At 46.9% G+C, this 18,783-nt stretch overlaps 1 protein-coding gene across 3 annotated transcripts in view; it reads left to right on the top strand.

Moving 5' to 3' along the window:
* Window positions 1-18,783, top strand: part of LOC144755181 (coagulation factor XIII B chain-like) — a 1,011,791-nt gene that overhangs the window by 34,486 nt on the left and 958,522 nt on the right. The window contains exon 1 of one of the 3 annotated variants that reach the window (XM_078643857.1): window positions 13,977-14,034. The exons of the other annotated variants lie outside the window; for them this stretch is intronic. Within the exon in view, the coding sequence (XP_078499983.1) occupies window positions 13,992-14,034 (43 nt within the window). The 5' untranslated portion in view covers window positions 13,977-13,991. Of the gene's footprint in view, window positions 1-13,976; window positions 14,035-18,783 lie in introns of those variants that run through there. 3 annotated transcript variants of the gene reach the window in all.

Raw genomic sequence — 18,783 nt, 5'->3', positions numbered from 1 at the left:
TTTACAATCTTTATTACTTCATTAGATCCGGTGTTATAGGTTGTTATGCAAAACGGACGCTTTTCTTCTGTTTTGGGATAGTTGGTTCTAGCAGACTCTCCCTGCAGTTGTTACGTGCTCTTTTGTATGCTTTTTCCACTATTCTTGTGGGGTACTGTCGCATCTGATGTTTTTCTTTCAGTTGATGGGACTGTGTTTTGAAATCTGCTATTTCTGTGCAGTTTCTTCAGAGGAGCAAACATTGTCCGTAGGGAAGGTTATCCCTAAAATGTTTAGGGTGGAAACTCTTGTACATGAGGAGACAATTTTTTGATGTGCTTTTAAAATGAGTTTGATGTTCGTGTTACAGTCTGTTCAACTAAGAAGAGTGCTCCTTAAATATAAAATGGCGGTATTTACAGCCAAGACAAAGAAAAATATATCACTAAGAAAATATATCACTAAGAAAATAGCTTTTTGATTAAGATGTTACGGAAGGTATCCACACTATGATGAGGTGCTAAACAGAACACAACCATTAGGTTGTATATTTATGTGTTTTTTGTCTCTTTCCTTTCTTCCTCCACAGGTACCAATTTGGTATTTTTTGAGGGGCTATTTAACCCGAGTTACTAAATACTGACCAGCACAATTTTGTGGTCAGTACTGGCAAGCCAATTTTTGCGGTCAGTTTCCGTGCGATATTAGGTATACTATATAACCACCTCAATCATGTAGAGTGTAGTAGGGATCGTATTAAGGTCCTGATGAGAAACGCAGTGGGGACTGCGTTTGAAACATGTCGACCAAGTAGGGAGTAAGAATTATCCCCACTTATCTCTTTCCCCTTGTTAAAGTTTCCAGCTAGGGAACTGAATAAAGTGTATTTTTTCTACTAGCCAGGAAATGTTTAACTTTTTTAGCATCCTTACTTTCCCTATCACTCTCACAAAATTTACCACACACATAGTCTTTTTATAACAAAAAAGTGCTCCCATGTAGTCTCCCATGTAGTCTTAGGTCGCAGCACGCCCCGCCCCGTAGGGGGATGGGAAGACCCCTATGATGAAGCATGACACTATGGGATTCATAGTCTGTGAGGGGTATTTTAAAAACACGAAGTGCTTCTCTCTGAACATCTTTAGAGAAGAGCCTGTTTTTTCACTTATCAACAAAACAATTAAAAATTAAGAAAAACTACGATATAGAAGATAGAAGCCCATTGTTAATAAATTATATATATGATATCCATGTGTTGATGTAAAGCGCTCTGACACCCTGTATTGGTATGAGTAGGGTGTAATGTTGGCGGGTACGGCCTACCTCGTGTGCTTAAATTATCAGTTTCAGTTTCATTGATCTTTATTCGGATATGCACTATCCATAAAAGCACAAACATTTCTCGCATAATTAATCATGAGCATTTGCATTGATCCATAATCTAAATTTAAAAAGTTTAAAAAACAGAACCAAATATAGGACAATTCAGTGAAACATCGCAAAATTGTCGCACATATGTTCAATAGCCGCTTCAAGTGCAAGGTGCAAATGTTTCAGAAAATAGCAGCAGGAATGGAATGGACAGATTATTAAGTCTCATTAAAAAAACCTTCCGCTTCTTTTAAAACATACATAAAAAATTAAACCGTATAAAACGGCTTAATAAATCATCACATGGTTATTACCAATATTACAAATAGCAGCATCGCGCGAGAAAGTGCCAATGTGCAAAGTGCAAACAGGACTAAGAAAATAGCAGCAAGATAGGACCAACTTATTAAGTTCCATGCATAATACTCTATACGTTCGGATATCACTCGTAACACATATTTCCCTATTTAAATATAAAATCAGAAAGTGCACATAGTGCATCCTAGCCCAACATTCAAGAATTCATGGAAGAACGTGAGCGGATATCCATTTTTAGGAAAGAGCAAACTCGAAATGTTAAATCCTCACCATTGAGCTGAAGAATAGTTTTATATGCAACCTTAAAATCCATTATTCCATTAGCCCTGAAAAATGGAATCAATAGCTGCATACTGTACTTTTGATAAAAAGTGCAGAAGAACAGGTTGCAAAAGGGCAAACCAATTCCTCAATGTTAGGTTGATTACCTATGGGGAAGCACAACAAGTATTTTATTGAACCAGATCTAAGGCGAGAAAGCATGCTTCGCTACCAACGAGTGATATCTCATAAGAGATAACTAGCTGGCAGACAAGAGGAGGATCCACCTTCTTCTGTCATTGATATGTAATGTGCCACAGATACTTTAGTCTGCTCCTGTGCCTATCTTATGTACCCATAATATTTATATAAGGCTACACGGACAGTCTTTTTATCAATTGCATCTAATTTGCCTGTACTTCTGCGAGCCACGGTATGTCTCCTACCTTGTTGCATTTAAAACAATCGACTATGATCTCCCTTGTTAATGAGGCTGCCGGGTTTTGCCAAACCTTCAGCCAAAACATGGCAGGGCGGGACCTAATATAATCCTCTAAGTAAGATCATTTTAACTCATTATGGCAGGCAAAAGTAGATGATGAGATTGGTAACCCCAAAATTCTCCTGCAAAATCTATTTTCTTCGACCTGGGTGCTTTTCAACTTTATAAAACCCCAAATTTCAGCCCTGTAAGTCATGATTGGTACACATTGTGTCCTCTAAATTTTAAGTAGGGACAGTACTACCTCAATTCTTTTCGGTTGAGGAAGATTTAAAAATCGAATTAACTGCTTTTAAAAATTTGGTTAGACCATATTCCAAATGGGATACCAAGGATCCATTATCTGAGAATTGTAAACCCAAGTACGGAAAAGTGCGAGGGCGTAACAGAGTATCTGAGCCCGAAGTAATGACATTAATAGGGCATTTTTTAGGGCCACAGGACATTAAAAAAGATTTCTTAAAATTCGTGCAAAGATTCAGGCCGTTCATAAAAACAACGAAACCCCTACTAGTGTACGCAGAGCGTTGGGTGTGCGTCCCATTAAAACAGCATCGTCTGCATATAATAGGGCAGGCAGTTTGTTACCGTTGATTATTGGGACATCTGTGGTTAGGCCAGACAACACATTATGTAACTCATTAACATATAAAATGAACAAAATTGGGGCTAAAACGCAACCTTGTCTGACCCCTGTTCCGACCACTATGTCCCCTGAAACTGCCCCGTCCGTGCCTATTCTCACCCGAGCCCTTAAATCCCTCTGTAAATATGCTAAAAAATGCACGATGTCCGTCCAGCCCGTAGTATAAGAGGCATTGCCAGAGCCAAGATCTGTTAACAAAATCGAATGCGGAGGTGAGATCCATAAATGCTAGGTAAAGGGGACAGTGTCGTGCAATGGTATATTTTTCTATGATTAAATTAAGATTGAGACACTGTTCCACCGTTCCAAGATGACTTTGGAAACCCAGCTGACATCTATTTAATATGTTTTCCTCCTCAGCCCAAGTTCTGATTTTGTTAAATAAGACCCGCCCCAATATCTTGAGTGTGTTGTCAATTAGAGAGATTGGTCTATAACAACTCGGGTTGGATCTATCTCCCTTTTTGAAAATGGGAACAATTACAGATGTAGACCATGTATTGGGGATTTTAGTTGTTGTCAAATTATTAAAAACATTGAGTAGCAAATGGGCCCAAAATTCTGGCCCAGATTTTATAAGGTCCATTGGAAGCCCGTCCGGACCCGGGGCTTTATTGCCCAGACTTTGGTTAATTGCATCCTTAACTTCCGATAAAAATATTTGGATTCGAGCAGCAGCGAGGTTATCAGGGGTATCTTCGCACTGAGGTGTGGCAGCATATATTTTTGAAAAGTGGGCTAACCACACTTCACTCGTTATATTGCAGCTTAACGGGGTGAGTGTATTGCCCAACAATCTCAGTGACTTGGCTGCTGTCCAAAAACCATTTGTATTATTAATCTTTGCAGCACAGGTCAGATCACTCCAGTGCTTTTTTTAAATCACATCTTGCCTCTGCTTTACTGTTCTTTTATAAATATACCTTAGTGATCTAATAAGGTCGGAGTCCCTGGGGGAGGTTGATAGGGCGGCTCTGAGTTCTCTGTTTGCCCTAGAGCAGGTGCTATTAAACCACCTAGGGTCGGCATTAAATGCAACTACAGGTCTCGAAATCAGTTTTTTAATGCCTGCAAATAGTAGGACAAAAGCAGAAAATACCTCTGGGTTAGGATTATCCAGTGTGAGACTAGTCTCACAAAGTGATGGATAGGTTTTTACCATCTTTTGGAACACCCTGAGGCAGTCCATGCCTTTCCATTTAACTCTTTAGTTATCTGTGGAAGATTCGAGGTTGTCGGCCCCTGGCTCTTTTCTAGGGTCTGGTCTAAGGGCAGCCCTGAATGAGACTAAAATTGGATTGTGGTCCCCAAAGGTGGATTTAAAAGACTGCTGTTTGATAGATGATCTATTAATTCATACTCCCTTTTGCATGGGTTGACTGAAATATATTGGGTGGGGGTCAGAGTATTTCCCCCTGCAATCTTCGCGTTAAAATCGCCCCCCAAACATATCCCTACCAGTCTTTGTTTTCCCAAATAATTAAACATAGTTGAGATAAAGTTAAAAAGGTTAACAAAATTCACATTAGGCATGGATACAAAATCATTGTTATAAAAATTAATAAAGCAAATCGAAACCCCCGTGTATATATCAAAGCTTGAAAGTTGGCATTATTGGTGGGAATTGGTTTTATACTGCCACCCAATGCGATGCTGACCCATATTGATAGACCACCTGAGGGTCTGCCTTGCTTAGGGTGGGGTGAAATAATATTAAAACATTCATATCCTTCAAGGTATAACTCTTTGGTTGCCCAATTCTCCTGGAACATAAGAATGTCATGTTTATTTACCATATTGACCCATTCATCGATATTTACTTAGAGGCCAATCCGGCCACATTCCAGCTCAACACATGTAATAGTGAGCCATGTGGCTTTGAAAGGTCGTTTGCAGGGATAGTTTCAACCTCAAGAGTGTTATTTACTGGGATAATCTCCATAGGCGCCGGAGGGGCTAGTTCAATCGATTGAGATTTAAATGAAGGTCAATCAAGGGTATCGAGATCGGAAAGGGCAGAGAACCTATTTACAAACGGGTATACAGGGCTGAATAGTGGTTGCTACTCAGGTAGTGGCCTATAAAAGAAGCCAAGGGGTAAAGCCCAGATATTTGTGGGTAGGGGGCAGTTAATCTGATCTAACAAAGGTTGGTTGATGGAAATTAATAACGATACAATCGCCCCGGATATTTTTTTCTGCCGATCCAACCCAACCAACCCTTCGTACCATTAAAATATCATTATGTCATAACTTTGTGTTTAGCCAACCAATCCACACTTTTGTTCCGTAATTGATCCCAGTACTCAGATTTACTCTTCTCTAATGGGGAAACCCCGTGAGAATCAGGACATACGGACAAGCCGCCGGGGGTAGACTTAAAACTTCCTTTTTCGACTCGGCATACCCACTGATATTAATGCCAACAGCGCGGTTGCAAGCTGTGGAGACTGCGTGGACACCAGTTTGAGTAATATGATATGATAAAACTGTAGGAGTTATATTTTGGGTGTTAACAGAATCAAGGCGTGGTTTTGGGAGGGTAGGATCTCTGGTTTTACTATTAGTATCACAAAAGGCAGGGGGCTGCTTAGAAGTTATGGACAATTGTTGCTCACTCTGAGCTGATTTTTTGTGGAAACTACCCTGTTGGGATGGCTGTTTGGATTCCTTGCTGGGTTAGTTTAACCTGGTGGTTAAGGATTCCAAACAGTCTAAGCGCTTCCATAGGTTTGCGAAATTTTTATCAACAAGCATTTTATCTCGGTCATACAATGTGTCTATAATAATGTCAATAGCAGTGTCCCTCCAGTGTAAAGTTAGAAAAGAGAATCTGGTTAGATTCCGTCTGAGTATGTGCAGAATTATTTAAAATTTCCATTAAAACTGAGTCAGTCTGGTTGCTGCTGGGTGATAAGTCCGCTGGGGCTTTGGGGCCTTGAATCCATGTATTTAGCGGGGTGCGTTGGGAGGTCAAGCGTGGACGTTGTTTCCATTTGGAGCAACCCGGTTTGGCTGTCTTCCTTTTCCTTTTTGCTCCACATTCGGGGATATGTCTGTAATTGCCGATACTAAAATGTCAATTGGGCAGCCCCCCGATACAGGGTCTACTGTTGCCCCTATTTGTCCAGTTTCCTCAGCCCTCTCAGCATCCAGTGTGTTTTCTCCAATTAATGGCTGTGGGCCATGATCAGCCTCACTATGTATCACTAGTTGGGGATCACTTACATCGGTGCTCTCATTTTGTAAGGCAGAATGAGGTTTTGTTAAGCCCGGGGACTGGCGCCTTTCAGTTAATTCAATCTCAGTGCTGACTATGTTCATCGCCCTCTCCAGGTTGGTATCAATAGACGTGGTATTACGCAATGCAGGAGTGGGGTTTCGTTTGCCCATGATGTTATTTTCCCCGGACATAAGATGAGTATAAAGCCCCACTCATCACTGCAGGAACCAGCTGATTAATGATGGCATCAGAGGGGTGGCCCAGCCCAGCCTCTGACGGTCCCGGACGGGCACAGATGTGCACAGAGGGGCACAGAGAGGCCCGCCCTTGGCCCGGGCTTCGCCCGGCGCTGCCCGCGTGTGTCCCGCGTCGTGGAAGCTCTGTGTGCCTTATAAGCGCCTTCTGGCGCATGCTGGACGCGGAGGCGGCGTGCACGCCGTGCGCGCTGCTGGTGCTGCCGGGTATTGTGGTCCAGGGAATGGTGGCAGTGGTGGCAAGATGCCGAAAGACTCAGTGGCGGTTGCTGGCAGGTAAGTGTCCCCAATTTCAAACTGGGCGCTTAAATTATCACACAGAGTCGTTATTGAAGTGGTGGTCAGCCAACTGAGACCACGCCTGGAGCCCCGGGTTTTTATTATCACTTGCACATTCTTCTGGCGTATGCCTGTCCATACCACTTGCACTATTCACATGGGGGTCCCGGCTGCTCCCCACAATGCAATAAGAGGTGGTGGTCTCACCCAAAGCTTTGGCAATACTACATAGAACTATACAAGAAAAATAGTGGCACTTAAATTATTTCAACACCTCTTCAGGTGTTGTAAGCTCTATGTAAATGCAATTTGCTGTGTTTACTGGGAAAGACCAACACAAGAGGCTTACAGTGCATGCATATCCCCTAAACAGGGACTGGATAAAGTGAAAACAAAGTGAAAAGCTGCCTCTCTTAAGTAGGTGTGGAGTGCTAACCTTTGTTTCCCCTCCGCTTCATTTGCATCAGGTGTGAGGCTCCTGACTGCTCCCAGCCAAGAGACTCATTAAAGGAGGCCTGGTGACCCCTCAGAACTGGCCTTTGTTATGGGCTCAGCAGGAGTCTAAAATAAGAAAGCCCCGTTCCAGCCTGCACGTTTTTGCTTGTTGCAGATAGAATGCAGACAATGTTCAGGCTCTGCTAAAAGTGTCCAGGTGTTTGTAAATTACACCGGGACGAATTCAGCACATTATTCAGTAGGGCACAACTTCTTGGCAGGGTGGATGGCGATCACCCTGTGAAAATAGTGGGTGGACGTCTTCCACCCACGTGTATCCCCGTCTCAATACCTGCCTATAATGTATCTTTGTCCCAGCCTTTCAGGTTCCTTTTTTCATCCAAGCTTTTCTGAGTATCATAGTTTTCTTATCTTACTCTTCCTCAGTTTCTCTCTTTTCTGCCTTTCTCTCTTTGCAGCTTTGGATCAAAGTCTGATGTTAAAAAAAAACTGGCTCTCAAAATAAGTGATGGTGCCCTGGCCTGTAACCCCCCGGAATAAATTAAGGACCAGTTATAAGGAAATGCAGAATGTCTTTCCAATACATCTCCACTGTGGCGGGTCACCATTGTTTTTAGGTCGAGCCTATAGCGGCAGCGCGCATGCTCTGCTCGCTTTGCGAGGCATGCAGTATTCAGTATGAAGTGAAAGCTCCGGCCACTCTCCCCCCATCTTTTTCGTTGGCTTGTGCCTTTGTCCTCCCTAAATTCTGTCTTTTGATACATTATGAGGCTTGTTAGTCCCTCCTTAGTACGGCCATTTCGTCATTCAATTCTTCCCATGGCTACTGGCCCCTTTATTTGGTTGTTACACCGGACCTGTTCTATTTTCTTTATTAAGTTTCTTCTATCTCAAGCACAATGACGTGCTTTGTTTTCATTGAGCGGCCATTCCCGCTTTCACTTTCGAGGCAGCAGGGACAATGAGGCCGCTCGTTTGCAATGCCTATAGCATTGCAAATATTTTTGTCTGTGCGTTTTCTTTTTCTGCTAATGAAAGCTGAGCAGTGTGGTCAGATCCAGCGGACCAGATACAGTGGAGTGAGCGAGGGGGCGAGCTTGCCCTGGTGCGTGTGGCAAAACATGGATCCCCAATAAATGCAGGCTGCAGCAGCAGGCTTTGATGGTAATACTTCCAGGTTGAGGAGCTTTGTGAGGCTCAGGCCATTGATTGGTGCAAGGGCTGATCGCACCAGTTGTGCTGCAGATGTATGTGCTTTCCCCGGGATTCCTGCCTATACCCAAGCACCTAGACATGCATGGCTACAGGGCATAGCAGGGAATCCACACATGAAAGATAGTTTCTTTTTATTTCTACTGCCAAATTAGCACGTAGGTTTAGCATTCCCGCGTGCTAATATCAGGCAGAAAATCACAACATTGCGAAGAGCTAGAGGGTGTGTGCTCTGTCACTACACTCAGCAGATGTATGCTTGGCTGACTTTTTACATTTATGCATTTCACCTTATGTTTACGGAAATAGGTCCATTAAAGGTACAGATGAAGGGGGCGTGGCTTGATAGCCAATGATGGCGGACGCGTGAGCTGAGAGCTCCACGCCAGCCGTGCCGTTTCTTCTTTTTATTGTGGTGTCCGCCAGCCCGGGGGCGTGCTGCCGTGTGCCTGACTGGCTGAAGTTAATTGTACCCTGGTTGCACTGCCGGGAGAGTGGAGGAGGATCAGACCCGGGGCTGTGTGCTCAGCTGATGAGGCCGCGGCAAAATGGCGGCCTGGCGGCCTGAGGCAGTTCGGTCTGTACTTTTCCCATGGGGCACAGGGTCAAGACTGATTTGCATATGGCAGGGTCAAAACAGGGGTGGCATAGTGGGCAAAAGAACGATGGGTTTAACCCAGATCTTTTGATTGGATGAGAATGTTTGCATTGTCAGCAGTCCATCCATCATTTGTTTGCTGTAACACTTTTCGCCCTAAGTGGGATGGGTATGCCCAGATGTGGGTCCCTTGCTCACTCTGCCACTGGATTCAAGCTAGCCTGGCTGAAGAAGAGTGACATGCCCTGAAACCGGTCCCAGGATGCTTGTTTCCGGTCCAGGGAGCACCTGGCCAGGCAGTTCGGTCTGGACTGTTCCCATGGGGCACAGGGTCAAGAATGATTTGCTTTTGACTGGGTCCACACTGGGGTGGCATAGTGGGCAAAAGAACAATGGATTTAACCCAGATCTTTTGACTGGGGGAGAATGCTTATATTATCAGCATCCCGTCCATCATTTGTTTGCTGTAATGCCTGAGACACCCTTGCAGTCACAACAAAGGAGTGGACCTGTGGTTGGAGCCTGGAGCCGGGGACGTGTATGACTGGCGGTCCCCGGGGAAAGGAGTGGCACCAGAGTCTTGTGGCCCTGCTGGGGGCTGGCACTGAGCGGCAGCGCAGATGTAGGATTGCCCAGACCTGGTTCCCGGAGTGGTGCGCTGCATCGTTAATGTCTGGTGGAAGCAAGGCCCTGCAGGCGTTGGGCTGCTGTTGTAGCCAAGCGGAGCAGTGGAGAGTGCTCACTTGAAGTGCGGGGCTGTGGCTAGACTCCTCCCCCCGGGTATTGCACAACTGGGGGTGTGGAGCGGGGCATCGTTTGAGAGGCAGGTCCGGTAGCAGTGCCCTGGAGGTGAGCAGCAACCTGGAGGCTCTCTGCCTGCGATGGGTGTTGGCAGACCTGGATGGGGTGCAACTGTGGGTGCGCCCTGCAGGTGATGGACTGATGACTGTGGTGTGCTGTTGGTGGCCTGAAACTCAGGGTGCAGCCACGAAGCGCATTGGCACTGTGCTTGCTGGGCTGTAGAGTGCTGCGCCACCACAGGGCCTGGGACTGAACACGAGAGTGCTTGGCTGTAACTGGAGGCCCCCTGCAGTGGTTGGCTCCTCGTAGTGGAGTGAGTCTACAACAGCATTGGCCCGTTTTGGGAATCTGGTGAGGGCTGAGTGATTGTTGATGGCCCTGGAATCTGAGGGGCCCACAGCCGGTAGCCGATTGACGCACATGTTGTTTGAGTGCTCTTCGCCTGGTGGGGAACTGTGTCTGGGCTGGGGACTGCGAAGTAATCCGAATTTTTGGAACTGGGTGTAGTGCCTGGCTATTTCTCTGGATTGTGACCCTGGTGGGGTGTCGTGGCAGGGGCGCAGTAGCACTGTGGGGCCTCGTTGTCTCTGGCACTGGATTGAAACAAACCTTGTGGGACCGGGTCCTGTGGGCTTGTTCTGGATAATATGAGGGAAGACAAAGGAATAAGTCATGAGAGCAGTGAGCTAGTAGTTTTGGGGGCACTCTCCATGGGGTGAGGTGCTTCAGCGCGGTTCAGGGTGCAGGGACAAGGCAGCCACGCTGTAGGAACTTTGTGTCTTTGCACTGAGGTGGTGGGTGGCTGGCATTCTGGCAGCTGCCCCCAACCGCCTACAGAGGGGCGCACCAGATCCTTCATTGGATATTCCACCCTGCTGCCGATGGGGAAGCCTAGAGGAAAACAGACCGTGCCTCCCCAAGACTAGGAGGATATGACACCGGGCCAGGTGCACAAGGAGTCGGAAGGTGAACCCTCGGACGTCCCCATACAACAGCAACTGGATAAAATACTTGCAGCCATTGCTGATACTAAGGCAACGCTGCACCAAGACTGTCAGTGGGTGTTGGTCTATTGAGGGCGGAGCATGCAAAGCTGGCGAACTTGGATCAAGCATACCTAATCCTCCCTGCCGGTCAGTACCCAGGCACACCAGGCCTTGTCTAATCAGATGGGGGAATTGTCTAAACGGGTTGCTGTTCTGGAGAGACAACCTGAGGATGCAGAAGGGTTGAACCAAAAGAATAATGTGAAAATCCTGGGTTTGACAGAAGGGGTGGAAGGTATCGACATAATCCAGTAACCTGGAGGGATGGCTCCCCGAGGTTGTTGCGCCGGAGGGCCTGTCACAGTTCTACACCTTGGAGAGGGCGCACTGTGTTCCGGCCAGGCCACCGGCCCCTGGGAGGCCCCCACACCCTGTGGTGGCTTGACTGCTCCATTTCAAGGACAGGGATGTGCTATTGCAGAAAGCGTAAATGGAGGGACCATACGTGGTAAACAAGAGCAGTGTGTCCTTGTTCCCCTACTACATATTGGAGGTTCAGAGAGGCTGCACCTCCTTCCTTGAGGTCAAAAGGGCATTGCGCGACAAAAGAGATCCAGTACTCCTTGATGTTCCCGGCCCGACTGTGAATGGTGCTGGACGGAAAGACCCACTTTTATGAGGACCCTAAGGCCACTTGGGAGTGGCTGTAAGCCTAGAAGACGGAAGGTCGCCCCAGGACACTTTCGAAGGTGGCTCAGCCTGCGGCCAGGGAGCCCGGGAAGAGGTTGCGGAAACATCAGCGGTGAGGGAGCTCGAACAAACCGAGACAATCACAGACTGAAAAAGAAAAAGCGGAGGCATTACGTGCCGTGGCAGTTATGATGCAAGGTCGGTGCTCGTTGTCGTACGGAGGCACGGGTTCGAAGAAAGGGACTGATGAATCAGACTCTGATGCATCCCGCAGTGACAGTGTTAAGTTACCGGTTGTGACTCCGAACACAGCTGATGATATTATCTAAACAGTGTGAAGCTGTTTCAGGCCACCATTTGGCTTCTCTTGCACCTTTCTCCTTTCTTGTATTGCCTCTTCCCCCCTCTCCCTCTGTTTATGCTCCTGTACCTGCTTCCTTTGCTTGAGGCTTTGAAGTGGATGGTGAAAGAGGTCGGGTGCGCTCCTGGGTGTGGGCTGGACCGGCCTATCACGGCTGACACATCATGGGTGAGTATTGGTGTGCATGTTGGGCACCCGTGGTGACTGCCATGCTCCCCTTAGGTCCTAGCTTAGCATTTTTCAGCTTTGGGCCTCCTCTTGTTCTAGACTGTCCTGAGGTCGGGCATTGTCCTGTTCAAGACATTTGTTTTTGTTCTCTGCTTGCAGGGGGTAGTGCGAAGACTGGAGTGCTGCCAATTAGGAGTGCGATGGGGGTGGGTGTGGGGATGCGAGACCATTCTAACCAATGCATACTCCATTCAAATTCATTACCTGGAACATACGGGAAACTCATTTAACAGGGGGTGAGGTGGCTAACCTGCGCAGGAGATAGAGGTGTTGAATTTTTGCCACCACTTACTCTGCCTTTGCTAGCGGCGTATTGATATGGGTGAGGCCTGGGGTCCCCTTAGAACACACTTGCACTAAAATAGACCGTGAAGGCAGGTATATTCTGGTGACAGGGAGGTTGGCTGAGAAGGAGGTGACGATTGGGAGTGTATATGCGCCAAATGTAGAACAGCTGGTGTTCCACGCCTCGCGCTCCACTCAGTTGGCTGATTACGTAGTGGGACTCACTGTCATTGGTGGTGATTTTAACTGTGTGGAGGATACTGGGGAGGACAGATCCCACCCACCACTACTGGGGTCTCCGACACACAGGGTTGCAGCGGGGTGCCGGAACTGTATTAGTCACTGGGGCCTGGAGGATGTTTGGAGGCTACAACATGCAGCGGACAAGGAATACTCATACTCCTCCCCCATGCATCAAGTCTACAGTCGATTGGACACCTTCTTGTGCACGCCAAGCTTCAGTGCCTCGGTCACACACACAGAGTACCAGGGTAGGACCTTATCAGATCATAGTCCCCTGTTGCTGATGTATCAGCCCATTGGGAAGCGGCCTCCGATTCCGTTATGGAGACTGAACCCGCAGGTGTTGGAGGACGCGCCCTTTCAGGACTCTTTGAAGTCCCTGTTGAGACGTAATACTCATTTAATGCTGGGTACGCATCCTCCCTCTTGGTGGAATAGGAGGCATTTAAGGTGGTGGTGCATGGCCACTGCCTCTGGCAATCAATCAGTGCGCAGCGGGAAATTAAGCAAGAATTGTTAGATATGGTATTGAAAAATTTGAAGACTGGACAATGATCAGGGATTGGAGACCACTGCTGCTGAGCACCTGCGGGAGGCTCACGCCAGCTACAACGAGGCGTTAGGAAGATTGCGGTGCCATAGCTACCGTGAGTATCTTCACAGGGTGCAGAGGGGGGAGGGCAAGGCCAGATGACTCATAGCGTGTTTAATTAGATTACACAGGTTCAGACAGACGCTAGTGTGTTGATTCACGACCAAGATGCTGGTAACCCCCAGTTTAGCATCTTTTACGAGACATTATATTCCAGTCCCTGGCCGCTCCCTCGCTCAGGCATTCGGGAATTTCTGGAGGCACTGCCATTGAAGTCCCTGGACGAGCAGGAGGACCTGGGCAGCCCAGTGACTTTACATGAGGTTAGTGCAGCTATCACAGCCATGGCTAAGGGGAAGACACCGGGTCTGGATGGACTTCCGGTAGAGTTTTATGTGGCCTACATTGATCAATTGGCCCACAGATTGGTGACCCTATATGCGGATACCCAAAGTGCATTGGTGATACCTCTCCCCAAGTCTAAGGAGGCTAACACTCCAGTGACAGAGTACAGATCACTCTCAATGCTTAATCTCGATTTCAGGGTCCTCAGCAAAATACTGGCGGTCCGGTTGCTCCTGCATATGCATTCCACTATCCATACAGATCAGAACAGCTTTATCCCCTCCCGTAACACCTTCGAATATTTGCGCAAGCTGCATTATGTTCTGTTTCATGAACGGTTAAGATCCCTGCCCTCGGTGGCGATGCTGTCAGTGGACTTGGAGAAGACCTTTGACACAGTTGGATGTGAGTATCTCTTTGAGACTATGATGCGCCTGGGCCTTGGAGAGAGGTGGGTGAAATGGGTTCAACGGTTATATGCTTCACCAACTGCAAGGGTCAAGATCGGGAAAACGGTATCCTCTCAGTTTTGCATACAGCGGGGGACTCGAGAGGGGTGCCCTCTTCACCCCTTTTGTTTGCACTGGGGATTGAGCCCCTTGCAGAGTCGATTCGTCAAGGTGGTATAGGGCTAGACATAACATTAGATGAGCGGATACATACGATTTTGTTGTATGCATTGCTGATGATTTGTTGGTATACATGCAGGCGGCAGGACCTGGTACAGCAACAGCGCCTACACTTCTGGAGCGCTTTGAGGCGCTGACAAGCTTGAAGGTTAAAAAGAGAAAGACTTACTTGTTTCCTTTGGAGGCCCGACACCGCAGCCAGCTTGTCTTCTGGCTGACATCAATGTGGCATCCCCTACATTAAAATATCTGGGGATTCATATCTTTTATTCTCCAGAAGACCTGAGAAGTGGAAACTTGGACAGGGCACTGCGGTCTCTTAGGGCTTGCGTGCAATTCTGGCGCTCCTTGCAATTACCTGTCTTGGCAAGAGTCTCTTTACTAAAGATGGTCATGCTGCCGAGGTTGCTGTACTTTTATGTTAATTTGCTGACCCTGATGCCTCGGGGATGGTTCATTCTTCTGAATGCTCTGGTGAGGGATCTGATCTGGGGAGATGATAGATGCCGGGTTTCACTGCAGACTTAACAACATCCGATGGAGCAAGGAGGCTTGGGGTGCCAGATTTCGAACTGCATATGCTGGCTGCCCAGCTGGAATGGCTAGCGCAGTGGATGCAGGGTGTGAATGTGGAGGGGACGTGGCTAATGGAACCAGATGGTGATCCTGCTCTTTTGTTGGCCAAATTGTTGTGACCCGCAACTAGTGTCTCTTACAAGTCAGTGTTGCAGCTCACAGCCATACACACATGGAAACGCTGCATGAGTAAGCTGGGTGGGGCCCGATGGTATACTTCCCCGCTTCCCGTGGTCGGGATACCCCGTGGGGACCCGCTGGCGGTGTTCACAGCGGACAGCTGCTGGTGTAAACAGAGGCAGGTTTAGACTCAGTGGGTGATTGTTACCAGGATGGCTATCTGTTCCCTTTTGCAGACCTCATGGATGCCCATGGCCTCTACCTCTCCCTCGGCCGGTTCCTGCAATATGAAGTGTTGGTTCATACTTTTGGACAGTTATGGGATGGAGAGCGGGATGAACCTGCGACTCACCCGGTGCTGCACATATTGAATACATTGGGTATGACAGGGCACCAAGTGCCATGGCACCATGAAGCATTGGTTACCGCAGCCACAGGCCCAAAGACGGGTCTTAGGAGTAAATGGGAAAGAGCGATTGAAAGGGAATTTAGGAATGGTGAATAGGGTAAGGTATTGAGAACACTAGACTCAATTATACGCAATTAACTATATACACTTGGTATATATGACGCCTCAGGTGCACTTATGTGGATCCTGGCTTCATCCATAGGACATGGAGTTGTGTTGTAGTGCGTCTGTACTCGGAGGGAGTCCTGGCCAAGATTAGGGATGCATTTGGGAGGGACCTGGGGCTGTCCATAGAGGCCTGTCTGTTGGGGCTCTTCCAACGTCCTCCTAAGCGGAAATTAGAGAATCGGTTTATAGACCTGGTCTTGGGCCTGGCTAAGAGGAGGATTGCACTGGTGTGGAAATGTGCTATGGGACCGCAGGTGACTAGCTAGAACAGTGAGGTTATTAGCTGGGCAGAAGCAGAGGCTAGAGCCTTGGGCTGGGAGGAGGCGAGGGGCATCAGGAGACAGCCGATGGCAGATTCATGTAAAGAAGTGCTGGTGAACTGAGAGTACCCGGAACAGGTACGCAGTACCGAGGGAGAGGCAGTGAGTGATAGCGAATGATTCAGGCATGTTTGTACGGGTGGGCTAAGCTGGCGCATGGCCCCACCTTCCTGTGAGAATGGATGGATGACACTTAGGTTGAGTGGCCGTGGGCGGTGGGTTTGGGGCCGGAGCCGGTGGAGTGGTGGTTACCCCCACCCTCCTTCCCGCTCCACCCCCCCACGAGCCACACAAGTGAGGAACAGCATACAGGGCATAACTATTAACGTCATGACTCCCCCAAAAAACACAATTGCACTCTTGTCCCCTCTTAGCATGCAGAGTTTCTTTGGTTCCTTATTATATGTTTGTTCTTTTTGGTTAATTTTTCATGCTATTGGATTATGTGTTTAGGCCTCATTGGTTGTGTGTACAATCGCTGGAGACACTGCCCGATCCAGATACGGAACTGGGGTTGCCCCCTGAGGCAGGGCGAGGTAATAGAGTTAAGCAGAGGCCCAGCTTGCCATTTACTGGGGTGGCGAGGTAGTGGCGCTCGAGGATGAGTAGTCACCAGGCTCCAATATGGGTTCAATGCTGATGCGCCCTACCCAGGATTATAATTGAAGTGTATATTACCCTGCCTAGTGTACTGATTGAGTCATATACTGAAACGGTGATGGTGCAAATGTTTTACAGTATTATTGTGGAAACAAAAAACATAAAATGTTAATAAAGATATGTTTAAAAAAAAAGGTACAGATGAAGATTCTTGAACAGACAGTGGTCAATTGTTTTTGTACTGTTATTAACTATTTACTGCCAGATTGTGTTGATTGTTTTGTGTTGTCAGTGAAAGGGATGACAGTAGAAAGAATCCCCCACACCCTACATTTATCAACTTTCAGGAAGGCTTCAAAGTGAAGCGTGGAGTGTTTGGTACAAGTATCTGCATTTACATCCATAGCATACAGAAATGCCTTGTTTTTTAACACTTTTAATCCGATGTATAAAAAGATGAAAATCATGTTTATAATAATTCTGTTCTGTATATGTGGACTTGTGTTTCTATATTGGTAATTGTGTTATACTGCCAATTCCCTCAAAGAGTATTAATTTTTTTATGCATTCTGTGTAGTGCCACGCATCTTGTGTGGGAGCTCACGTTGTAGCTGTCACAAAGCTTCACAGACTGTATGACATCAACATGTATTTGTAAAATAAAATGTATATTGCCCGCCCACAACAAATGTTGTATGCTCTTTGCCTCTACTAGTTTATGGCTAATGCTCTGTCTGTGATTACTGCTCTTTGTGACAACCAGTTGCCCACTGAAATGACAGCCTGCTGCCAGCATATGAAATGAGAATGGCCTGCAGTTAAGAATAGAAAAGGGAGACAATCTTGACCAGAGGCCTTCTGGGAATGGAGGCCATCGTCCAGGGACGTGTCGAGCAGGCTTCGTGCTGATTGCCTCTTAAAACATGACTGTGTTGGGGGTTTTGAATGAGATCTGCAAGGTCTAATATACCATCTTTTTTTTAGCGGCCACAGCAGTGTCAGGGTGGTCTTATACACATTGCATAATGATGGATGAAGATGCTTCAGTTAATCTTACAGACTGGAACATCATCTGGCTAGCACTCCCTCCCATTGTATTTGGCAGAAGATAGCCAACCACATGCAAAATCTTTGTCCCACTCTGAGGTTACTGGTGCTCCCTTTCAGTTGGGGTACGGGCTACAATTGAAACTGGACAGTGTCTTTTGGCTAGGGCCCACAACTCATTTGCATGTATTTGATCTATTTCTGAAATGATGTATCCAAGCTAAAATGATTGAATAGAATACTATTCAAAACTGTTCCCCAAGTTTATGAGTGAATTTTCATAATTGTGAAATTAACCCCTTCGGTGCTCATGAGCACCAGTGCTCCTGTGCTCATGACGGAACCATTCCATCATGAGGACAGGGGGACGAAATCCCTCAGCTGTAAACAGCAGAGGGATTTCCTTTTTTTGGGGGGGGCCTCAGGAGGTGGGGAAGAGCTTCCCCAACCTCCTGAGGCACTTTCCTGGTTTTCAATGTAATGACGATCTAACGCATGGTGCGCTGTCTTCATTACATTGAGACACCAAGGGGAATCCTGGATGGGGTTACTTGTGTGCCTGTCACCCGGTTCTGTTACCCAGAATCCCTTGCAAACCTCAAACTTAGTTAAAAAAAACACATTTTCCTCACATTTCTGTGATGGAAAGTTTTGGGATCTGTGTTGATCCACAAAATTCCACCCACCCCGCATTGGCCAAAGTCTACTGAGAAAAATGGTACCTCACTGGTGTGGGTAGGCCTTGTGTCCACGACAGGAAACGGTCCAAAACGCAACATGGACACACCACATTTTCCCTGTGAAAACTGACCCTTTTTTTTGCAAAGTGCCTAGCTGCAGATTTGTAACCCTAGCTCTGCCAGCACCTAGGGAAAACTAGCAATAATATAAAATTTTTAAAACTAGACACCCAGGGGAATCCAGGATGGGGTGACTTGTCTGTCTCTAACCAGGTTCTGTTACCCAGAATTGCTTTCAAACCTCAAACTTTGTAAAAAAAAAAAAATATATATTTTTCTCAGATTTTTGTGGTGAAAAGTTCTGGAATCTGCGTGGCTCCACAAAATTTCACGCGCCCTGAATTCCTCAAAGTCTTTGGAGAAAAATGGTACCTCACTTGTGTGCGTAGGCTTAGTGCCCATGACAGGAAACTGCACAAACGCAACGAGGACACACCACATTTTCATAGTGAATACTGACCCTTTTTTTGCAAAGTGCATAGCTGCTGATTTTGAACCCTAGCTCTGCCGACATCTAGGGAAACCAAGCAAACCTATACATTTTT

The sequence above is a fragment of the Lissotriton helveticus genome, chromosome 1_1 (assembly GCF_964261635.1).
Source record: "Lissotriton helveticus chromosome 1_1, aLisHel1.1, whole genome shotgun sequence".
NCBI lineage: Eukaryota > Metazoa > Chordata > Amphibia > Caudata > Salamandridae > Lissotriton > Lissotriton helveticus.
Note: the sequence above shows the minus strand (reverse complement) of the source record. Positions and strands in the feature narration are given on the sequence as shown.